At 46.9% G+C, this 22,234-nt stretch overlaps 3 protein-coding genes and 1 long non-coding RNA gene across 6 annotated transcripts; 2 read left to right on the top strand and 2 right to left on the bottom strand.

Annotated features, from left to right (window-relative positions):
- The first annotated feature begins 662 nt into the window (after nucleotides 1-662).
- LOC120683739 (protein MIZU-KUSSEI 1-like) lies at nucleotides 663-1,940 on the top strand. The gene is made up of 2 exons (XM_039965823.1): nucleotides 663-1,551; nucleotides 1,583-1,940. The coding sequence occupies exons 1-2, from the start codon at nucleotides 805-807 to the stop codon at nucleotides 1,772-1,774; spliced, it is 939 nt and encodes a 312-aa protein (XP_039821757.1). The 5' UTR covers nucleotides 663-804; the 3' UTR covers nucleotides 1,775-1,940.
- Nucleotides 1,941-7,191: 5,251 nt separating this feature from the next.
- On the bottom strand, nucleotides 7,192-11,569 carry LOC120682448. Of its 3 annotated transcripts, none has more exons than XR_005678463.1 (8): nucleotides 10,851-11,569; nucleotides 10,599-10,773; nucleotides 10,304-10,339; nucleotides 9,783-9,880; nucleotides 8,959-9,149; nucleotides 8,536-8,772; nucleotides 8,207-8,333; nucleotides 7,192-8,136 (listed from the first exon to the last, which is right to left on the bottom strand). It is a non-coding gene; the product is annotated as an uncharacterized LOC120682448 (long non-coding RNA). The 3 variants fall into 3 exon arrangements; XR_005678462.1 differs by having other exon boundaries at nucleotides 8,424-8,772; nucleotides 10,599-10,756; XR_005678461.1 differs by having other exon boundaries at nucleotides 8,424-8,772; nucleotides 10,851-11,568.
- Nucleotides 11,570-14,108: 2,539 nt separating this feature from the next.
- On the bottom strand, nucleotides 14,109-15,665 carry LOC120680602 (agmatine coumaroyltransferase-2-like). The gene has a single exon (XM_039962101.1). It carries the CDS (start codon nucleotides 15,513-15,515, stop codon nucleotides 14,187-14,189), a length of 1,329 nt encoding a protein of 442 aa, XP_039818035.1. The 5' UTR covers nucleotides 15,516-15,665; the 3' UTR covers nucleotides 14,109-14,186.
- A 319-nt stretch (nucleotides 15,666-15,984) lies between these two features.
- On the top strand, nucleotides 15,985-20,933 carry LOC120681067 (protein FAR1-RELATED SEQUENCE 5-like). The gene is made up of 4 exons (XM_039962612.1): nucleotides 15,985-16,116; nucleotides 19,805-19,925; nucleotides 20,008-20,093; nucleotides 20,187-20,933. The coding sequence occupies exons 1-4, from the start codon at nucleotides 15,985-15,987 to the stop codon at nucleotides 20,931-20,933; spliced, it is 1,086 nt and encodes a 361-aa protein (XP_039818546.1).
- The last annotated feature ends 1,301 nt before the right edge of the window (nucleotides 20,934-22,234 follow it).

Below are 22,234 nucleotides of genomic sequence, written 5' to 3'. Positions count from 1 at the left end.
GTCAATTTTATATACATTATACTCTACTAATCAAAACACTTCCAGTACAATCATCAGAAATTCGATTACTGACATTAAATGTCTAAATATAGCAAATATATCGAGAAAATTACCAAAGTTTAGCATGGAGCAAAATGTACTGTATTCTTATACCAAAAAATTTGCGGAGTCAAAATTCAATTGTTTTGGAACATCTTTGCCGTGTGCACAAAATAAAATGTATGGCAACTAAAATATTTGCCTTGTGCTTTATTCAGGCACACGGCAAAGGTGACGACGGAGCAAATGGCATCACTGGACGCCGTCTTTGCCGTGTATCATAAGTTAGGCACACGGTAAAGGTGTTAAGTTTACCGTGTGCATTCTCTTTGCCGTGGGTCAGGTCATCTGGCCCATAGCAAACGGTGCATTTGCCGTGTGCCCGATTGTTCGCCCGCGGCAAACGTTTTGGCACACGGCAAACTCATAGTTTCCGGTAGTGGTTGCTATATCTGAACTACTGAAACAATGTGTTTAATTTGAAGATTTTTCTGATATGTTCGGTTGGTAATAGCTTGATTGCTTCTTCAAGCATAAGGAGTATGGATGGTAAGCATTCTCATTTTCAGTCGACTAGGTAGCGCCGCCCTTTATTTACAGTAATTATGCAAGTGCCGTTTGTGTGGTAAATACGACGAACAAGACGCATCGGAAGCACAGCTACCGTTTTATCCAAAGAACAAAGCTGATCGGTAAATTTGGCATCTACACGAGAATACACTGAGAAAATAACTCAACATTTTGTCTTGTTTCATGTGACGACGCATGAGAAACAGCTGCTCCTATGTTCGTCGGTCCTCAACAGCGCTACGAGACTCTTCGCGCCTGCCTATACATAACAACATTTTGCTTGCCATCTGCCAAAGACAAGGCACCATAGTTGGTAGCGCAGGAATTCATCAGCAGTTCATCATGAAGAAGAAGAAGTCGGGGGCATCCAACTACCTGTGCATCGCACCCATCTTTAACTCCTGCCTTTCCTCCGGTAAGCAACCGTCGAATGACGCCGGCAGAAACCGGCTGAGCTTCTCCTTCCCGGACAGTCTCGCCGGCGGCAAGACCCAGCGCCAGCAGCAGCAGCAGCAGCCGGAGGAGCAAAATAATTCAGAGAGCATCATCGACCCAGCCGCCTCAATCATCACCAGGAAGGACGGCCGGCACTGCACCGTGATTGTCGGCACCATCTTCGGCCGCCGCTCCGGCCGCGTCACCTTCTGCGTGCAGCGCGACCCGGCCGTGCCGCCCCCGTTCCTCTTCGAGCTCTCCGTCCCGATGCAGTCCCTCGCCGCCGAGATGGGCTCGGGCCTCCTCCGCATCGCGCTCGAGTGCCACCGCCCCAGCGGCGCCGGCGGCGGCATACCTCACGTCGACGGCGCCGGCGGAAGCACGAGCAGGAATGTGTGGAAGGCGTCCTGCAACGGGTGCGACGTGGGGTACGCCGAGCGACGGCGTCCGACGGACTGGGATCGGCGCGTGCTGGAGAGCATGCGGACGATGACAACCGGAGTCGGCGTGCTCCCGCCGCCCACGGACGGCGCTTGAGGAACGACCCGACGATGGGGACCTGCAGGGCGGCGGCGGTGGCAGCGGGGAGGTGCTGTACATGCGGGCGACGTACGAGAGGGTCGTGGGCTCAAGGGATGCCGTATCCTACCACCTCATCAGCCCCGGCACGGGGGCCGGCAACCCGCCTCAGGAGCTAAGCGTCTTCTTACTGCGGACCAGGGGTGACTGATTTTTTTTTTCCTCCAGAATTACCAGGGGTGACTGACGTGACCACGGACATATAGTAAAGTTCCGTTGGCCATCCGGCTCCAGGTTCCGTAGGCCGACCCACGGTCGGCTTTTTAGCCCGGCACGGGTCTAGCGTGGCACGAAGTTAATCCGGCTTCGGCCAACACGGCGTGGTCCTCGTGTTGTGTGCCTAGGCCGACATCTCAGCACCTGAGCCAGCCCGACTCGACACGAATAAGCCTCGGTCCGACCAGACATGTGGGCTGACCCGAGCACGAGAGACCTGCTAAGGACTGAGAGCTCGATTAACTTCGTGTGTGTGTCTATATATACACACACACTAATCTACACCCACCAGCTCAATACCCAACGAACCAGCCAGCCCACCTTCCCCGCGCCAGACCGGCTCGGCCTAGCTTGACCCACCCCACTCCAATTACTCCCCTCGATCCCTCCCCAAACTCACCCGATCCCGATTCAAATCACATCGGCGGCCGTGAGCGTGATGGAGCGCGGCGGGCCAGAGCGGCGGAAGCACAGTGCGGAGGCGGCGACGGCGGCAAGGAGCACGGCGTGGCAGCTGCATTGGCGTCGAGTGGCATGGCGTGGAAGCTGCGGCGGCATCGACCCGCGAGGCGCGGAGGCTGCGGCGGCATCGAGCAATGGGGCACGGAGGCTTCAGCTGCGCGGAAGCTGCGGCGACGTCGAGCAGAGGGGCGCGGAGGTTGAGGCTGCGTCGAGCGGCATGGCGCGGAGGAGGCCCGGCGGCATCCTCGAGCGACCGGGGTGTGAGGGCTGCAGGGTGCGTCACGGGCAGTCCCACCCACACCCGGCCGGGTGCTCGCGCTGTGCTTGCTCTGGGAGGCTGCGCACATGCTCTGGGAGGACTCCGTGGAGAGGCCGCATGCCCGCGGCTTGGACGCGGGATGGGGCATGTGCGGTTCTTCACCACCACCACGCCCGGCCCCGGCGGCGGCGGCGAAACGTTGTGCCCGAGGTTGAGAGCGGTGGCGAACTGATGATTTCGAGCGGTCGTGGTGGCCTCGAGCTGAGCGTGCCCCGTTGGGCATCGCGTAGGTCCCTCCAATCCCCTCCGTTCCCATATACTCACCGCATGGTGAGCATCACACGTAGTATGCTTTTTAAAAAAATTTCTCCAATCCCCGATCTGGAATTGGTCGGCATACATGCAAACCTAGCAGTAATCAGCTTATCTGATTAGATGAATCATCCTGATGTGCTTTATTCAGATTTCTATTAGCTCGTGATCTATTATTTCATCTTTTTTGTCGGTATTTACTGAATGTTTTTGTTAGGATTTCAGCACCAATAAAGTAATTCGTTAGACTTTATTAGATTTAGTATTTTTTAGATTACTGAGTGCTGATGATTTGAACCGAGTAGTTAGTCTAGTAGGCTAGCATTTAAGTCTTGGTCATTTTTACTGAACGTTGTTGCTCTAAATTTATGACCTAGTCTATTATTTTTGTTAGGTCAGTAGTTTAGTATCTCTTATTTTCTTAGGGTCAGTAATATTGCTAGCATCACTTTTTTATTTTGGACATTACTGATCATGAACTGAGTAGTAGTTAGTCCACTTGCTATGTTTTAAGTCTCAGTAATTTTGTTAGTTCCTATAATGGTTTTTCTTACTTAGACTCGGTCGTTAGTCAGTAGTAGCTAGCAGCACATGCATTCAGTATTTTTCATTCCTTTATGATCCATATGTAGTTTGTTAGCTTTAGTATTTTTTCCATTTACTGAACATTGATAATCTAAATCAAGTAGTTAGTCTAGTAGTTCAGTAATTTGATATTTCCAGCACAATTGTTCTTTTTTGTTGTTTATTAGTTTAGGTTCAATACTATGTTAATCAATGTCAGTAGTAATATAATTTTCAATCATTACTAAATATTTGATGCTTGATTTAGTAATTCAGAGTTTCAGTTATCCAGTAATACCTATGCATATGTAGATTTAGTAATACACCAAGTAGTACCTATGTATACATATGTATATTTTGGATTCAGCAATACAGATATCTGGTATTCAATATTTTTGCATGCATCTAGTTGATTTTCACATTTTCTTATTACCGAGCTTTGATGATCTAAACTGAGTAATTCAGTAAAGCAGTAACCCAGTAATTCAGTAGTACATCCAGCAATTTCTATGTACGTCTTGAATTCAGTATTATGGAGATCTGATATTCATTACCTATGTATATCTTGAATTCAGTAACTTTTAGGTTTGTATAAATAGCCTAGTATTTTTTTATTATTGATGCTTGATGAGAAAGAACTACACACCAATTCGTCTGGATATGGGGTCATCCTACCACCCTCGCTTGTGGTATGTATCTAGTAATCCAGTAATAATTACAAGTATCAGTAATCCCTCAATACCCTAGCAGTAGTTGCATATTTTTCATAGTACATTTTTTTTTTCATTCAACAAAGGTGTACCAGTAGTTACTCAGCATTTTTTATGCAGATCCACTAATGCTTAAGTATATATCAACTCAGTAATTCATAAATCTAATAGTTCAGTATTTGAATTATTGAATTCAACAATGGTACACGCCCTTCATATGATCAAAAGAATTATTTGCATATTCTTCCTTGTTCTATTCTTCTGGATAGGAAAACCAGCAAGCTTGATATACACTCTGTAGAACTCATATGCAATACTAGATACCAAACTACATGGGATTGAAGAGAGCTCACTAATAACAAAAATTACTAAGTCTTCAAGAAGTCAAATGCTTCGGTGTCATATCTCACAGGAAGATTCACAAACTCTTCTGCTCGCCTCGATGCAGCCTGCACACGATAGCCTTCAGGTGCGAGAGCACGCGCTGCAACTTTGAGCCACAGCCTACCCAGCCCTCAGGTTCCAAAATACAAATTACTAGACTACCGAGCTCCAATGAATTAAGAGGGCTAGTAATTATGTACCACCAAAACTAAAAAAAACTATTGAAATGAGTGCCTTTTGTAAGGATCGTTTAATTACTGACAATTGACAAATTAATTTTTTCAGTAATTGAATCATGAAGAGACTAGCTACTGAGCTACAACAAAATTCATCAAATCAACAAAAAAGGAGAGAAGTGAGCTATAGTCAATTGCTAATAGAAGATGATTTGTTCAATTAACATTGTCAATCGATTTCTCCTTCAGTAATTTTTGCGAATCCCTCTTTTTTTGCTTCTTCCTCCTGGAGCTGATGCCCCATGGGCGCTGCTTCCGGTCCGTGCTGGTCCCCTCAGCTGCTCCCCGCGGCCGCGTGCCCGTGCGTCACTTGCCCCGCAGCCAACGCGTGTCGGCCGCCGCAGCTCGCCGCGCGCGGCCTCCATAGCTGGGCCATGCACCCCGCCGCTGCCGCACCCTCGTGATGTGTGTGCTCGTCCCCATGCCGCCTCCTCTCCTCTGCAGGCGAGGCAGCCGCGGCTGCTCCCACGCCGCCGCCGCTCCTCCCGAGCTCGCGCTGCTGCTCCCTATGCAGGCCGCGTCGCCGCTCCTCGCGAGCCCACGCCGCTGCTCCCTGTGCAAGCCGCCCCGCAACTCCCAGCGCGCCTCGACACCGCTAGTGCTACTGCGAGCCTCGGCCCTCGCTGGCCCGCCCACCGCCAAACCAGAGAGGCCTCACACTCGCCGCTCGCGAAACAGAAGCCGGACATGTGAGGGATAGGTCAGGTTGAGGGCAGAGCCGGATTGCTTTGGGTTAGCTGGTTGGGTTGGCTAGGTGTAGAATCACATTCTACACCTATGGTGTAGAATAGCGCTGCCGTGTGTGTGTATATATATATACATGTGTATATATACATACATATGTATGTATATATGTATATATATATGTGTATATATGTATATATATATGTATATACATATGTGTACATACATACATATGTATGTATGTACATACATACATATGTATGTATGTACATACATACATATTTATTTAAATGTGTATATGTATATATATATATTTAAATATATATATTTAAATGTGTATATATATATATTTAAATGTGTATGAGTGAATGAAAGTGTTGGATTTGAGAATGTGTTGAAATTTAAATAATGTTTTTGTCAAAATTTGAAATTTTGAGACAACTCTGGATTAAAAGAAGGGGTTAAATGGTTACATGAGCTCATAGGCCAGGCCGGCGCAAAGATGATAACAGGTCTTTGTGCCGTGTCTGGACCGAGACCTCTGCACGTGGGCTAGCCCAATCCAGCATGAATAAATAATCGGACCAATCTGGCTAGATCTGATCATGCTGGGCTGAGTTGAGCTCGCGCCGTGCTGGGCCAAGTATAGTCGGTGGCTCAATGCATCTTTGCTGGACGAGCCGTTCAGTACAGTGTGCCTTGTCTTCATTTTTACATGTAATAACATAATTCTTGGCTTTTCTAAGTATAATCTTTTACTATATGTAGGTATTTAGACTACCATTTAACAAGCATAGAAAATTAAAATAATCCATTACTAGGTTTGTGCTTCTTTTCCTAATTGTTAAAAAGCATCATCCACAACACTAAACTAAAATACAAATGATACATTTCTAATGTGATTTGAAAGTATAAATGACACATTCAATAACTAAACTAAATATGTAAAGCTAATTAAAAAAATATTTAGAACTATAACTAAATAAAACTATAAAAATGGGCCGGCCGGCAGTACCCTTACATAGGGCAGTGCGGTGCATACTGCATAGTAGCGCGGAGTGATTGCAGAATGAGGCGCGCCAGGAGGCGACGAGGGTTTCAATAAACGGTGCGCGCGGAGGGGCGAGGGAGAAGAGGCAGCCAAGGCGTCGATCGGGGGTGAAGGGAGGAATGCACGGAGGAAGAAGGACCGAGCGATATTATATCCAGGTACCAGGTGATAAAATGATCCGGTGCGTAAAGCACTTTAGGCGGTAAATGAAACCCCGCTTTTGTACCGGGAGTAGGTCTCCACCCGGCACTAAAAAGGGAAATGTTTTATTGCCCAAAATTTTAATTAAGGCTTTAAAAATCCACCAACAAAATTTTTGGTGGATGTTGTATTGTTTATATCTACTAGTGGTTATGCACGTGCCTAGGCACGTGTTTATTTAGTGGTTTTGCACGTTTCCAATTTTATGTTTAAAACTAATTCTATATCAACTCTACAGAACTACATAATATACTCCATGGTGTAAGAGTTCCGCCAAGTAGACAAATCAGAAAGATATAAATCACAAAGTTCAACAAAATAAAATTAATAATTAATAACAATAATAATGTAGCATGAGAACTTGTCTCAATCCATTATTGTTGATTATTGATTTATATAGGAACTTAAAATGTGACCAACACCAGCATGCAAGACTTAAAAAAATGTAGCAAGATCCATCCATATTTCTCGCTCAGATCAGCCATGGTATGCGATTAATTTATCTAGATATATTTCTCCATACAGGTGTTACATATAGTCTTTAGAGCTCTAGCTACCTCTTCAGGAATGTTATCTTTGCAAGCAATATTGTACAGTTTAACTCCAACAGGAAGGCATTTCCTTCGGTTAAGAAAGTCCTTCAGCTTTGAAAATCGCTCCTTGCTTCTAATGTCACCAACAGATGTCAAGCTTAAAAGCTTCTGATCAAGAATCCAATCTCTTATAGCTTCCGATATGAGATTAAATGGCCCGCTTTCAGAATCTAGTACAGGAGCCTCCTTAAGATGTATCATCCGATCCAAATTAGTGGTTGAGGTCCGAAACGCACTAAATTTGATTATTCTCCTTTGAAGTTTCCAGTCTGAATCAACAAAATGCACTGACAAGCAAAGATACTTCACTGAGGACTCAGATCCATGAGGAGTACACAAACTTGCTGATAAGAAAACCCCATGGGATTGAGGGATCTTTTGATGTAGATCAGCCTTTAATTTCTGGAACAAAATAGTTGAATACTCTTCTACATCAATGCTTGAAGTCATGTTAAATTCTGGATTGAGGCTATTTGCAAAACTTCTCATTTCTTTATGCTCGACAATGGACAGCAGATGGCCACGCAAAATAATCATTTTAGAAAGCTCTTGAAAAGATGCTTCTTGGTCAGATTTTCTGCTCATAATGTGCAGAGTCTGGGCTGATGATGTATTCCTGTCCTTGGGGTCCATTCTTTTTTGTGTTGGCGATGCTGGAACTAATGTAAAATATAATCACCTTGCCATATGATGAATCAGTGAGGACTTCCTCAATTGGTGCTTCTGATAATGTTCTAATTTTGTCGAAGGATGTATCTGAAATCAGAGATATCTTGTACGCTTTCTTCTCTTTGCCAGCTCGCTTAGCCAATCTTATTTGAGGGTCAATACATTTAATTGCCTGAGTATAATAATGAATGCATGAGAATATGCTTACAATGGATCAAAAAATACAAGATATAGAAGATTACTTCAGAGTGTGCAAGCTTCATTCCTGCCTGAAGATCCCTTTCAGTTATTTCACAAGCTTGCACATATATCATTAGAGATTTATCCCGTGAACATGCATTAAATAAGATTGAGATCACTCAAACCTAGCTGCAAAGCACCATACAACATAAATAAAATGATTCAACTGAAGAAAATTGTAGTTTTGTTGATGACCAAACATATGATAATTAAGTTGACCTGTTATCAAATGCTGTAAGGAGATATAATAAGGTCCACGAGCAGTATAATAAGCATATTTAAGAATTGATACTTGCAGAAATCCTAAACAAGCATGCTAAAGATTCTGAACTGTTCAAACCCAGAGGCCCAACCATTTGGGCCATATTGCTGCTCGAAAGAATTTGCCCAGCTTTCTGCGGTATTATTTGATTAACTCGGTAATCCATTTATCTGCAGCATTACACATCGAGGTAGCATTATGCCAAACTTTGGGCTGAATCCAGTACTGCTCCAGCTCTGGGTACTGTCCATGCATAGGGCCTCTCATTCGGTTGTCAATATCAAGCGAATGCAACAAAGTATTGACCTGACAAACATAAATAAGTAAGATCATCAATAACATAAATGCTAAATTTGGAAAGTGCATGCAAATTTGAAGGTACAGTGCAATTGTAGCTATATAAGTAAGTGAACAGAAAACAGAAATATTTTGAGCAAACCACATATCCTAGGTAATTTTCAGATCCGGAGAGTTTACAAATAACAAATTAACCTGAGCCTGTATATATTCCTCTGGTTGGTCAGCCAGAATATGCCATGCCATTATGCAGCTACGACGTAAACATTGTTTGTCGCTTTCAGATAAACCAAGAGCTGGTACTGGAACAGGTTGAAACGGCACACCAGCTCTACCACTTGCAAGAAAAGAATGCAAGACGCCAGACAACACCCTTTGTGGTGGACCTGAAATGAATTATGTTGAGAGTCACTATAGCATGTTGTATTTTGGCATCTTTGTCAACTCTAAATTGGAAAATACTGTTGAGTTTAAGGTAAACTCCATTTGGCAGAATATTATAGATCCAATTGTTATTCATATATCAACAGAACATGAAGCCATTAGTAGGTCAATCAGAAATTCTCACGTAGTATTGTACTATTGTTTACTGAGTACTTAAATTGGGAAATTGAACATCCTGTCATCTACCTCAAAAATGAGTTGTTTCATTTCATCCCTTGGCAACAGAAAAGGATTACAGTAGAAAACTACATCATACTTGACACATGATCTCACTGTACTTGCAATTTCAGTTACAGCCAAAAAGAAAAATTCACCACTCAATCAGAGCCAAGTATTCCTTTTGAACTCTTGTAATTTCGTTACTACGCGGTAATGAAATCATGGGTATAGCCCGGGGTGGAAAAAAATCAGAGCCAAGTAGCAGTGGAACACAGAGATCAGTAACTTTACTCAGATTTGGGCACATCCAGTAGAGTGGGGTGGTTATTTATTCAGCCTTTCACAATCAGGAGTGTCAATAGAAAAAAAGGCAATTGCCCATATGCTTATCAATACAAATATGCATGGTTACTTACTTTGCTGCATGGGCAGGTGTGTCATTTTCCAGGTCATACATATCCTCATCCCAATCTATGAACTTTGCATACAGACTTTTGACGAAGTCCAAAGAAACCTACAAGACACAAAAAACTTACATGTGAGCAGTGAGAGCTTCATATGGTATGACTAAAAGTGTATCTACCACCCAATGTTTCCCTCTAGCATTGCATCATTGCCTACTAAAGAAAAGAGAAACTTGTAGCATCACTACCTAGTTGGAAGTATGAACATTTCAAACCTGAACTATAATCCTTTTAGGTGTACCCAGCCCATCTATGACAACAATTCGTTCTAGTGCTTGTACCCAGCCCATCTATGACAACAAAATTATTAGAAAAATTGAATGACCAAATAAACCAAAATTTGGAGTTGAACCTCAAAGCTATGAACTATTTCAGGACATCTATATTTAATCTATTAATTGAAGTTTCTGCTGCAAACAGAGGGTTTGCTAGGAGTAATGAAGGAAGAAATATAGAAAGATAATGGCCAATACCTGGCGACCAAGGCTCCCTGCTCTCATGTTGCTTACCTGCACGAAATTAAGACAAGCATAGGCTGCAGTTACACTAATTTAATTTGATCGATAGAACTGAGATGCAAATATTAGAAGATCAGAATGGACAAATGTTGCAAAATTAGAAAAGGTTCAATGCTAATGTTCATCTAGTCAGTAGCACAAATCGATGATTAAAACCTAAAATGGAATCTGAAGGACTAATTACAGGAAACCACAATGCCCTTTCCAAACATGTCTAATAAACATCAAATGTACAGAGGGAGTAAATTACTTTCTTGCTTCTTCCTTGGACAGATTCTCTTGCCTGATGATGTCCAGGTCTCCTGCACCGATTGGGTCCTGCCCTTGCTCAATCCCCATTGCCGGTGTAGGCAGAGTCAATCACTACAGCCGTTGCCAAGTGCTGCAGCGGGCACGCTCGGCTCTGCTCTGCTGACTTGCAGACGCTAGAGATGAAGAGGAGAGTTTGAGGTAGATGAAGATGAGATGGGAATGAAGGCCTTGGACTTCATGACCTGCTCACCTACGTATGGACTCCGCTAGCTTGATCCGCGGCGGGGAAGGCGGCCTCGAGATGAATGGGCAGCGCCAAGGGACATCGTCCGCGCAAGGGAGCGGCGCTCGGCTGCATGCTCGTGGCGCCCCGAAAGAGCGACCACCGCCGAGAGGCCGCGCGAGGGAGAGGTGCGGCCAGCCCTGGCTGCTCCTCTTCCCGCTGCCGCCATGGACGCGGCGGCCTCCTCCGCCGCCACCGGCCGGCCCCGCTGCCCCACGCCGCAGCTGACCGGCGTCAGCCCCGCCGTCGTCGCTGCCACGCGCCGGCTCGCCCGCGCGCACCCGCCGAGGCAGGGACGGGCGCCCGCCCGCACGCACGGCGGTCACAAAGAATCCCTCCTGCTTCTTGAGTACCGCACAAAAAAAAGGGAGAGAACATCGAGCTGACCGTGGTCGGAGGACGTGGCGGCCGTAGCACAGGGGCGGATCCATGGGCGACGCCTTCCTGGATCTGTCTGCAGCCTCCGCCGGCCGCTGCGCTGGTGCGACGTGCTCCCTTTCATCCCCGCCGGATCCCGCGGCGACGGCGGCGAGATGCAGCTCCTTCCTCAGGTAGCCACCGATCTCCGCCTCTCGCGGCTCCGCCTGCCGGCACTTCGCCCACCCGCGGAGGGCGAGAAGGAGGCCTCGGGGCCTCGCCTGTCTATGCCGGGAGCCAGTTCGCCCGCGAGGAAAAAAAAAAAAAAGCGAACGGCCTGCACTCGCGACAGGGAGCCACCGGACACGCGTGCGCTGGAGGGGGCACCAGGCGATGGTGCGAGGCAGCATCCGCCTGCGAGCTTTTTGCCGATTTAGCACTTCAAACGTTAGGCTTCTCCAATTTACCATCACAAACAATGAGTTCGCCAATTTACCACTCCAAACATCATCACTTGTAACAATGAATCATGTGGGAACTAGATACTCTGGACAGCCCTCGTTCACGCTGACCTCCAAGATGACCGTGGCTACGAACACCACGACGACGAGAGCAATGGCGGCGGAGATCCACGCAGCCCTGCCTGCCGCCCACCACCTCCCTCATCACTCTTCCTCGCATGTCCACCGGCGGTGCCTCCCGCCGCCGGTGAGAACGGGGGCGCGGCGGCGCCGGTGCACGAGGAGCCGATCGAGTAGCTGCAGGAGCAAACGACGCACCGGCACTGGCTGGGGCACGAGCACGACGACGAGGAGGAAGCCGCCACGGGGTACCCGCTTTCGACGGAGGAGACGCTGGAGGGTCCGGTAGGGGAGGAATCGCCGTCGCCGGCGGCGGCGCCTGAGATGATCTTGGCGGCGCGGCCGCTGTCGGCGCTGCTGGTCCGCTGCATCGACGAGACGAGCGTCCTTGGCGAGGAACAGCGGTACAGGGGGAGGAGGAGGCCGTTCGCATCCGGCGCCGCGACGGTGGTGACGGCCGAGGAGGGCGTGCCGGTGGCCGAGTGGCTGCGGCGGTGGCGCGGGGAGGCCGAGCGCCCCGTCTTGTAGGCGTTCCAGTCCCGTTCCAGGTCCAGCAGCCGCCTCTCGAGACGGCCGTGGGCGGCTTCGTCGACGTCACCGGCGCCGCCGGCGGCGGCTCTCTCGTGGCCGCGGAGGGCGCTCGTGGCCGTGCTGCTGGTGCTCATTGCCGCGCCTCGCGCGTAATCGTGACGTGACGTGTGAGCCAACGCGCACGAGTGCGTGCCCGGCGGCGGCGGCGAGATGTGTGACAGGGGGTGGAGGAAGGAGGCCACGCGCTGAAATATTAATGGAGGTGGAGGTGTGGAGGTGGTTGCGGCGGCAACCGCGCGCTCGCGCCCACGTTCGACGGTGATGCGGCGCGGCACATTCAAATTTGAAATGGCGTACGCATTCAAACAACACATCTGATTGAACATTATATCTATTGCACATATACCCTAGTAAACAGAGGAGCAGTTTTACTGGTTTTGTTATCCAATTGAGTGATATGGAGGTATATTGCCAAACTTAGCACATAATTAGCATCGTCTCAAGTCATTAGATTAATTGCCGCTTGTGAGATAATTTTATTACACTAAACAGGGTTCCTCCCAATATCATAAAAGCCGCAGAGACAAATGAAAGATTTCGCTAATTCATCGTCGCCAATTTGAAGAAAGAAAACTAGAATTCAATTGGTAAGTGATAACTAATTGAATGCATATATCTACATGTATCATATAGGAATTGGTGAACTTTATATGGAAACATATCATCATTGAAACAGTACAAGAAAGATCTTTGTTTTATCAAACTTATATTGCTCTATTAAAATACAGATTAAAAATTGCAAAAGGGTCTATAAAGTCTAGTTGTTAAGTATCAAATTTCACATTTCACAATAGTAATGGCCGATATACATAAAAAGAGAGCTTAATATATAATATTATAGTGAACAAATAAAAACCTTAAGATGTACCAACCATTCGCTTTGACCTTTCACTCGCTTCATGCGTGGCAATTATATGATTTTTCCTAGCTGTGATTGCCCATGGTAAACTTTTCTTTATTTATTGTGTTCTTTTCCTAGCTGTCATTGCCATCAGGCTAAGCCCTAAAGTTGAATTTATTGCTCCTAACAAGTAATAGCAGTACTCTACTCCCTTCGTTTAGAACTGTAAGTTATTCCAACTTTTTTGGAGAGTCAAACTATTTTATATTTGACCAAAATTATAGAAAAAAATTACAAAGACTTATAGCACCAAATAGATATAATATGAAATATATTTAATGAAGAATCTAATAATACTGTAATTTGTTTTATAAACTTGGTCAAACTTGAAATATTTTAACTCACCAAGAATGTTGTGTTGCAAATAATTTACAATTTGGAATGGAGGGAGTAGTTGATAAAACAATACGCAGCGAGCATATACCATGGATATACTTGTATCAATATAATTAGAGTCATTAGTCTTCTAAGAGTTAACTACTCCCTGCATTTCGCAATGATTGTTCGATATACATTCTCTCTGACCTTTCCTTATTACATCCTATTCTCTCTTATGTTCTTCACTGTTTCTCGCGTTTCAAATGTAAGGCATATTAATTAGCATTGTGTTGGTCAAACTTTTTAAAATTTCGATCACTAGTGTATAAATGATTATGTGGATTGCGAACACAATACCCTTATCATAAATGTTCTCACAATATTTAGTTTATTTATTTGAAATAACTGTTTCTTAAAAACAAAACTCTATCCAAACCTGCTTAGCAAAGACGTAAGATCTGAACTAAACAGAAATCAGAACCAGTAGTACGCGTGCATTTACGTGTGCATGCATTTACGCGTTGCATGCAGTGCAGGTACAGACGCAGAGCTAGTCTAGTCGTCGAGGCCGTCGACGGAGTAGCAACAGCTCTTGAAGGCGTCCATGTTGCGGCTGAAGAGCGGGACGTAGGCGTCGACGCTGCCGTCCCCGTGGCAGGACGGCAGGAGGATGAGGAGGCCCTCCACCGGCAGGTAGCTGGGCATGAAGAAGCACGGCCGGCCGCCGCCGAAGTCGAGGTCGTAGAACGGGATCCGCAGCCAGCTGTCGACCTCGATGTCGGGGCTCAGCACCATCTCCGCCGCGTCGGCCGCCGGCACCAGCCCCTCGGCCTCGACGGTCCCCGAGGCCGCGAAGTCGACGAAGGACCCGAAGTAGGCGCCGTCGACCCGGGCCACCTCCCGGTCGATGAGCTCCACCGCGTGCCGCAGCGGCCGCGCCACCAGGTCACGCGCCGCCGCGGCGGGCCGCGCCCACAGCACCACGTTGCCCGTGTACCCGTCCGGCACCGGCGGGCTCATCCGCGCGCGCCCGTCCACAGCGATGCAGACGCTGGTGGTGGTGGACCCGTCGAGGCCCCGCGCCGCCGTGATGCACCGCCACAGGTGCGCCACCACGCACCGCAGCGTGCTGCAGGGCCGGCCCGCGCCCGGCCGGGACGCCCGCGCCTTGAGCCTGGAGATGAACTCCCGGCTGAAGTTGGCCTTGTGGACCACCACCTCGTCGTCGTCGTCGTGGCCGTTGGCCTTCGCGTGCTGGTGATGGGCGGCCGCCGGCGGCTTCTTGAACTCGACGCCGCGGTGCTCGAACTCGACCCTCGGCGGGTCGCGGGGCCTGAAGAAGGCCGCGCGGTCGTGGACCGGGGCCGGGTCAACGGCGGCGCCGCGGGTGGCCTGGCTCCACGCGACGAAGAAGTTGCTGGTGGCGCGGCCGTCGGAGACGAGGTGGTGCGCGGTGAACCCGACGGCGAGCCCCCCGCACGCGAACCGCGTGAGCTGGACGAGCATGAGCTCCTCCGCGCCGGCCTCGCTCGGGTGCAGCCGCGTCACCTCGGGGGCCGGGCTGAGCGGCAGGACGGCGTCGAGCGGGGCGTCAGCGGCGGCCTCGACGAACCGCGCGCCCTCGTCGGTGAGGAGGATGGCGCGGGCGCCGGTGCGCGGGTCCGCGCCGAGCCGCCCCGCCCACTCCCGGTACTCCGCCAACGCCCGGGCCAGGCCCGCCTTGAGCTCGGCGTTGGGCGGCGTCGGCGGGCGGAAGATGTAGATGACGGAGACGTACGTGTCGAAGTTGGCCTTGTCGAACACCGAGAGCGGCACGACCTCCGGGGCGGCGGCTGCGGCCCCGGCGGGCCGGACGGCCTTAGATGACAGCACGGTGATCTTCATTGTATCTGGAGAATGGTACGACGACGAGGAAGCTGCCAATGCTGCTTAAGAATGATAGGTGGTCGGAGCTAGGGGATGCAGCATGGTGTGGCACAGGGTCAATAAGTATATATAGGCGGATGAAGCTAAGGTCGTCGCCGATGATGGAGTATGAGATGATGTATATATGATCGCCGACGCGGACGTGCAGGCGGTAGGTGTTGAACCGGCGCGGTGTTTCGGGATGGATGGCATGGGGACGCCGCATTCAAAGTATTATAGATATATTTCCATACGACACAATGATCATGGGACACCAAGTGTGCTTATCAATCTCATTAATACAATATAGATTTTTCGGTGGTCCTCCAATGTTTTAATTGGGAACTCCTCGTTTCTAGTACTATTTATTACCACAACCCATACCAATAGCAAATATAGCTATCATTTTTGAACATTTGAAGTTTTGAAATATAATTATCAAAAGTGGATGGAGGGAGTACTGTTGTTGCATGGTGCAGTGGACTCGGAATTGCCCCCGCGTTTTGACGGCGACGCCGCGCTCCCTGCGATGAACGAGCCAAGGGCGGATCATCGAGCTGTACTGGAAGTGGTCAGCGAGGTAAGTAGGTGGGTGTGGGCCGTGGGAAATGGAGTCCGCTGCGCATGCACGCCGACGACGTACACAGCAGGCCGCCTCAAGATCGGCAATTGGGGATAATCTATCCCATGCATCTTGAAAAGTAGTACTCTGAAGATATTTGATGCTGAGGTACCCGTTGCTGTTCCCCGATGGAATAACCCGATCCATTTGCTGGTAGGTAGGTAGGGCCGTGGAAACTGGAGCTTGCCCAAACGGTTTCTTGGTCAGATGGGACGCACTGCTTGTTCGCAGCCTCTCGCTCGGTAGTTGCTGCTGTCACTACTAAGCAAGCCGACAACCCTTGGCAGTGGTTAGCGCGACCACAAACGGATAAGTCATCGGTGCATGCAGCTGCGAGTGATCTTATCCGATTCATCCAATCTTGCTTCAAACGCTCACATGATATACCAATCCCTCGTATATCAGTTGTATTTTATTTTTCTTTGAACCGTATCATGAGATGCTCCCTGCGCTCTCACTCAGAGACAAGATATAAAGTTACCCCGTAGACCATACTGGATCTATGATAAAAGAGAAAAGCTGCACATAGTAAAGAAGAAAGATGCACATGGTAAAAAGGGTAAGCTGATGGACATGTACCTCTTGAACTCTGTGCTCAATGGGAGCCACTCATTCACATTTCAAAAAACCAACGTTCTTCACGATCACAAACTAATAAAATAAAATAATATTCATACATAGTTATCTTCCCTCTTATAAAATAAAATAAAAAGAACCTAAAATCAAATCACCACACTATTCAAATCATCTTCTCTTTCATGTGCAATAAAATAAAACAATTTCTAAATCAAATTAGGATAATAGATTAATAATATTCATCAGATTCAAATACCACTAGGTACTCAGCTGTACCAATACTCTTTGGTATTGAAACAACAATACTATGATATTTTATCAAATAAAAGTACCACGGTGTACTCATCAATATAGACCAGTGCTGCTCGTTACTTTGTGCACTTAGATTTGAACATATTTTTGGGTGTTCATAATTCCAAAAATTGGAGAAGTTCTTGACATGTAGATTAACAAAAATAAGAACAAATATAAAAATAGTATCATTATTTGATAAAATAGTATATCGTTCAAATTTTAAAATAGTGTTGTTATTCAGAGTCATCTTCTCTCTCATGGATAACATAAAAATAACTAAAATCAAATCATAATAAGATTGATGATCTTCGTTAGATACAAGTACCTCTAGGTGCTCAAATGTACAATGTTCTTTGATGTTGCAAGTCACTCTTACCACTGCTGCAATAGTAGTAGTTATGTTATTATACAGAATCAAATGAAATATGTACCACGGTGTGCTCAACACTATACAGGAGCTCATTCACGTTGTACACATTTTTAAGTGCTCATGTTTCAAATTTGGAGAAGGCACAGTTCTATATGCCATGAGTATATTAACAACAGTAAGAACGTAGAATACAAATGCTTCCTGTACATACACAAATTGCTCCAAAATCACTCTAATTTACATTTTACTACTTGACAAATATCTCTCACCAACCCATAAGGTCGATTGTTGTCCATGCTCGCTGGTGGAACATCAAAATTATCCAGAACATAGACCGGCGACGGTGTATTGGACTAAAAAAATCAACAAGAAACATCAAGGATTATCCAGAACGGAGAAAATCGAGAAGGAAATCCCAACACTCAGCAATTAATGAATAAGTTCAGTAGCTACAGGCCTACTACTTCTTGTTGCCCGACCAATAAACACGGCCAACACATGAAGCAAAAATTCTAGTCACCGTATCCTATGGAAACCAGGATCTTTGTGCAAACTTTGGAAACTCCAACAGAGGCCACTGGATCCCCATCCGAGGGCACCGGTCAAATCTGTGGTACTTTTTCACTTAGGCGCCCGCCCTCACCCCACCTGGCCTACGATTTTCGCAAAACCCCCCTCCATCCGTAACCCCACGCACCATTAGCTGCCGTTCCGTCTCCCTCCGTCAGACCGCTTCCTCCCAATCGATCGTGGTCCAGTCTTCCTCCGTCCTCCTGCTTCCTCCCGATCGTCTCCTGCCCTAGTTGCCGCCGGCGTCGTCGCATGTCTACCAGAGCGTACGAGCACCAGCGGCCTCGACCCGTGCAGCCCTAACCTCGCGCCGGCGTCGAGCACCGGCTGCCGGCCTCGGCACGTGCAGCACCGGCCCCAGGCCCCGACTCGTCCACCGCCGGCCTCGACCCGTGCAGCCCTAACTGCCGGCCTAGACACGTGTAGCACCGGCCGCCGGCCTCGACTCGTCCACCGCCAGCCTCGACCCATGCAGCCCTAACCATCCAGCACCGCTGTAGCGAAAATGGCCTCTCATGCCATATTTCAATATAATGTTTTGGTGATTGATATAGACAACACAACACTTGGACTAATATGAATGTTAAGATGACCATTCTCATGTTTTTAGGTTCAAGTGATGACAAAGAGAAGATAGGCGTAGCTAGGCCCGAAGGACAAAGAATTGAAGAGACCATGAAGAAACCAAGTCAAAGAAATCAAGACAGAGATACTTTAGTATCACCGGTTGAACCGACGCTGAGAAAATCACATACGTCAGTGCATTGACTTGGAGCACATCAGGAATTTTGGTTTCACTGGTTGAACCGATGTTAGGGAAGTTGAATACGTCGGTGCAATGGACACTGAAGCTAAGTCAAGGTCTATACACCGGATGAACCGACGATGGGGCCTTGGTGAACGTCGGTGCAGTTGTCCAGAGAGTTGGCTTTTCAGAAGTTCACAGGACAACTACACTCACCGGTTAAACCGACGCAGCATCGGTTGAAGATGGTGCCGTTGGTGACGCTTTGAGAGAGACAGTGGCGGTGGCCTTGTCTTGGTGACTCGGCGCCACTTAGCCTTTGCTTGGCGGAAGCCTTGGTGGTGAACGCAAGACGGTGATCAAGCGAAGAGACTTGGCATCACACTTGTTCGTGTTGGACAAGTGGCCGTGGACATAGGGAGGGACATGGTGTCCTAACCGAACCACGTTAAATCGTGTTTCTTGGTGTCTTCACGGGAGTTTGCATATTCTCTCCCTTACCTCTTTACTTACTGTATTACATTTCCGCATTTACTCTTCTTGTGTGCCTTTACTTTACTAGTTAGTTTGATTAGGATTGACTATAGGTTGCAAGTCTTTTAGGGGTAAGTAGAGAGTAGCATAGATAAACCTTAGTCATAACTAGCATGTGTAGGACGTGTTAGGTTTATCTCATGCAAATAGATTGAGCCCTAGGATAGAAAGCGATTAGCGACCCTATTCACCCTCTCCCCCTCTAGGGTCGGACACCCCGGTGATCCTTACAACCGCCGCCCTCGTCGCACGGCTCGCCGTTGCCCTCGTCGCACAGGTATCATTTGCTGATACTATTCTTAAAATCCCGTCCTAGCGCAGGTGACCCTCAGATCTCCCATCCTCAGCGCATCGCGAGCTCTACTGGGCTCTAGGCACCGAGATTATGGACGTCGCTGTGTTTCAGACCTTCCCCCACCATCGTCAATTTAAGTTTCTATGGTGTTCCCACTAGCAAGTGTAGAGAACCAGCTGCACTGAATTTAGCCATCGTCAATGTATTCTGAGCTTGCGATGAACATATCACGTGTACTCCTGTGCTTGCCCTTGTCGCACAGGTAGCCGCCGCCCTCGTCGCACGGCTCGTGGTGCTGCCGTCCGCCATGGAGCCAGCGGCCGCCCACGACGCCATGGAGTTGGGAGCTGCATCATTGGCAATCGACGCCAACTTTGGCGTTGGTAGGGGCAGCCATTCATACCAGCATTACATTCTTTGATCAAAATTAATCTGATCATGGCTAATGTGACTGCATGCATGCAGTGGATGATCATGCTGGAATTGCCGTCGACGTCGGAGTTGAAGCCCACACTGAACGTCCGAGCACACCACAATATTTGAGTACAACAGTAAGTTCATCTACTATTTCCTTGACTGCTTAGTTCAATTGCCAAGCATCGAGTGATTTTCTTATCAGTTCAATCAATTTTACACTTCCATAGGTCTCATGTACAAGTGACACATGCAACACAATTCCCAAAGAACATTTGAAGCTAAAAATTGGAATGATCTTTGATACACTCAAAGATGTGGAGGAATTCTACAAGTCGTATGCTCATGAAGTTGGTTTCTTAGTTCGTGTTGGTCAGCATAAGGAGGGAAATGAGGAAATATTAATCAAGACTTATTATTGTTCAAGGGAAGGGTATAGAAAGGAGAACGTAACAAATGCAAGTGATGAATCTGGGAAAAAAAGAAAGACACATAATGTGATGAAAACCAGATGTGGATGTCAGGCACATATTGTTGTCAAGCTTGGCAGTGACAAGAAGTATAGAATTGTTTCAATGGTTGAGGAGCACAGCCATGGGTTCATGTCACCAGATAAAAGGTATTTGCTAAGATCCAACCGGAGAGTCAGTGAGAGGGCTAAGAGTACGTTGTTCAATTGTCATAAGGCTAGCATTGGCACCTCACAGGCATATCGACTTCTCCATGTCAGTGAGGGTGGTTTTGAGAATGTCGGGTGCACAAAGAGGGATTTACAAAACTATTATCGTGACCTCAGAACCAAAATCAAGGATGCAGGTGCACAAATGTTTGTGGTACAACTTGAGCGAAAGAAGGAAGTAAATCCTGCCTTCTTTTATGAGTTTATGGTGGATGATCAAGGACAACTTGTTCGTGTATTTTGGGCAGATGCTGCATGCAGGAAAAACTATAGTGTTTTTGGGATGTGGTTTCAGTAGATGCGACATATACCACCAACCACTATAATATGAAATTTGTGCCATTTACTGGAGTCAGCATTCTTAGCAGATGAAAAGATTGAGTCATATGTATGGTTGTTTGAGACCTTTCTTAAGGCTATGGGTGGAGTAGCACCTCATCTAATCACAACAGATGAAGATGCGAGCATGAAGGCTGCTATTGATCAGATTCTGCCATATACAGCTCACAGACTTTGCATCTGGCATATCATGGAAAAGGTACTTGAGAAGGTCAGACCCTCTTTAAGAGAAGATGAACAGTTTTGGGAAAGACTAAACAAGTGTGTTTGGGGTCCGAGAATTCAGATGAATTTGTGTCACAATGGAATTCTATCATAACAGATTATGGACTATTGGAAAATGATTTGTTTTCCTCTAGGTTTGACATTCGCGAATCATGGATTCCGGTATACTTTTTGTTCATACCTCTAGCAGGAATGCTTAGGACAACATCGCGATCGGAGAGTGCAAATTCCTTTTTTAACCATTTCATTCATAGGAAGTTGTCCTTTGTTGAGTTCTGGCTAAGGTTTGACATAGCTTTGGAGTGCCAGCGCCAAGAGGAGTTGAAAGCCGACAATGCAAGTCTTCACACAACTCCTAAACTGATGACACCATGGCCCATGGAGAAGAAATGTAGTGTGAGATATACATATGAATTTTTTAGTAAATTTCAGGAACAAATCGTAGTTGCAAGAGACCATTGCATTGTTCAAGGTTTTGAAGAGTGTGAAGATATAAAATGTTTCACCATCAGTAGCCGGAAGTGGAAGTAAGGGTAAGAAGAAACAGAAGTGTAGGAAATGTAAGCAAGTAGTTGATCATGATGCACGCAATTGCCCAAACAATGTTGATGGCTGATATTTCAATTTCATGTAACCTTTTAAGATCAATTGAGCAAAGTACTCTTGTAAACACACTAGTGACATCATTCAGTTTATTGCTGCTAATTTGATCCAATCTGTAATAATTATTTCAATGTCAGTTGTGAACCAAATTTTGGTAGAGTTTCCTATAACCTGATCATGTAAAGGGAGCCGAAGCCTGAATCTCTGCGTACTAGATGAGTGACCCAGTGTTTCCTGAAATAGCAGCCTGAATTTTGGTCATGGTATTTTGATCATTTTGTGCATACGTCTGTCCCATGCCTAAATTATGAAGTGCCTGAATGTTCAGATGTGGCCTTGGCCTTGCACGATGGACGGAGGCGTCGTGGGAATACCAGGTTATTTGGTATGGCAATTATTATTTTATCTTCTTTTATACCCACCCAACAACAT

This window comes from Panicum virgatum, chromosome 7N (genome assembly GCF_016808335.1).
Source record: "Panicum virgatum strain AP13 chromosome 7N, P.virgatum_v5, whole genome shotgun sequence".
NCBI lineage: Eukaryota > Viridiplantae > Streptophyta > Magnoliopsida > Poales > Poaceae > Panicum > Panicum virgatum.
This window is presented reverse-complemented; position numbering and strand designations above follow the sequence as displayed.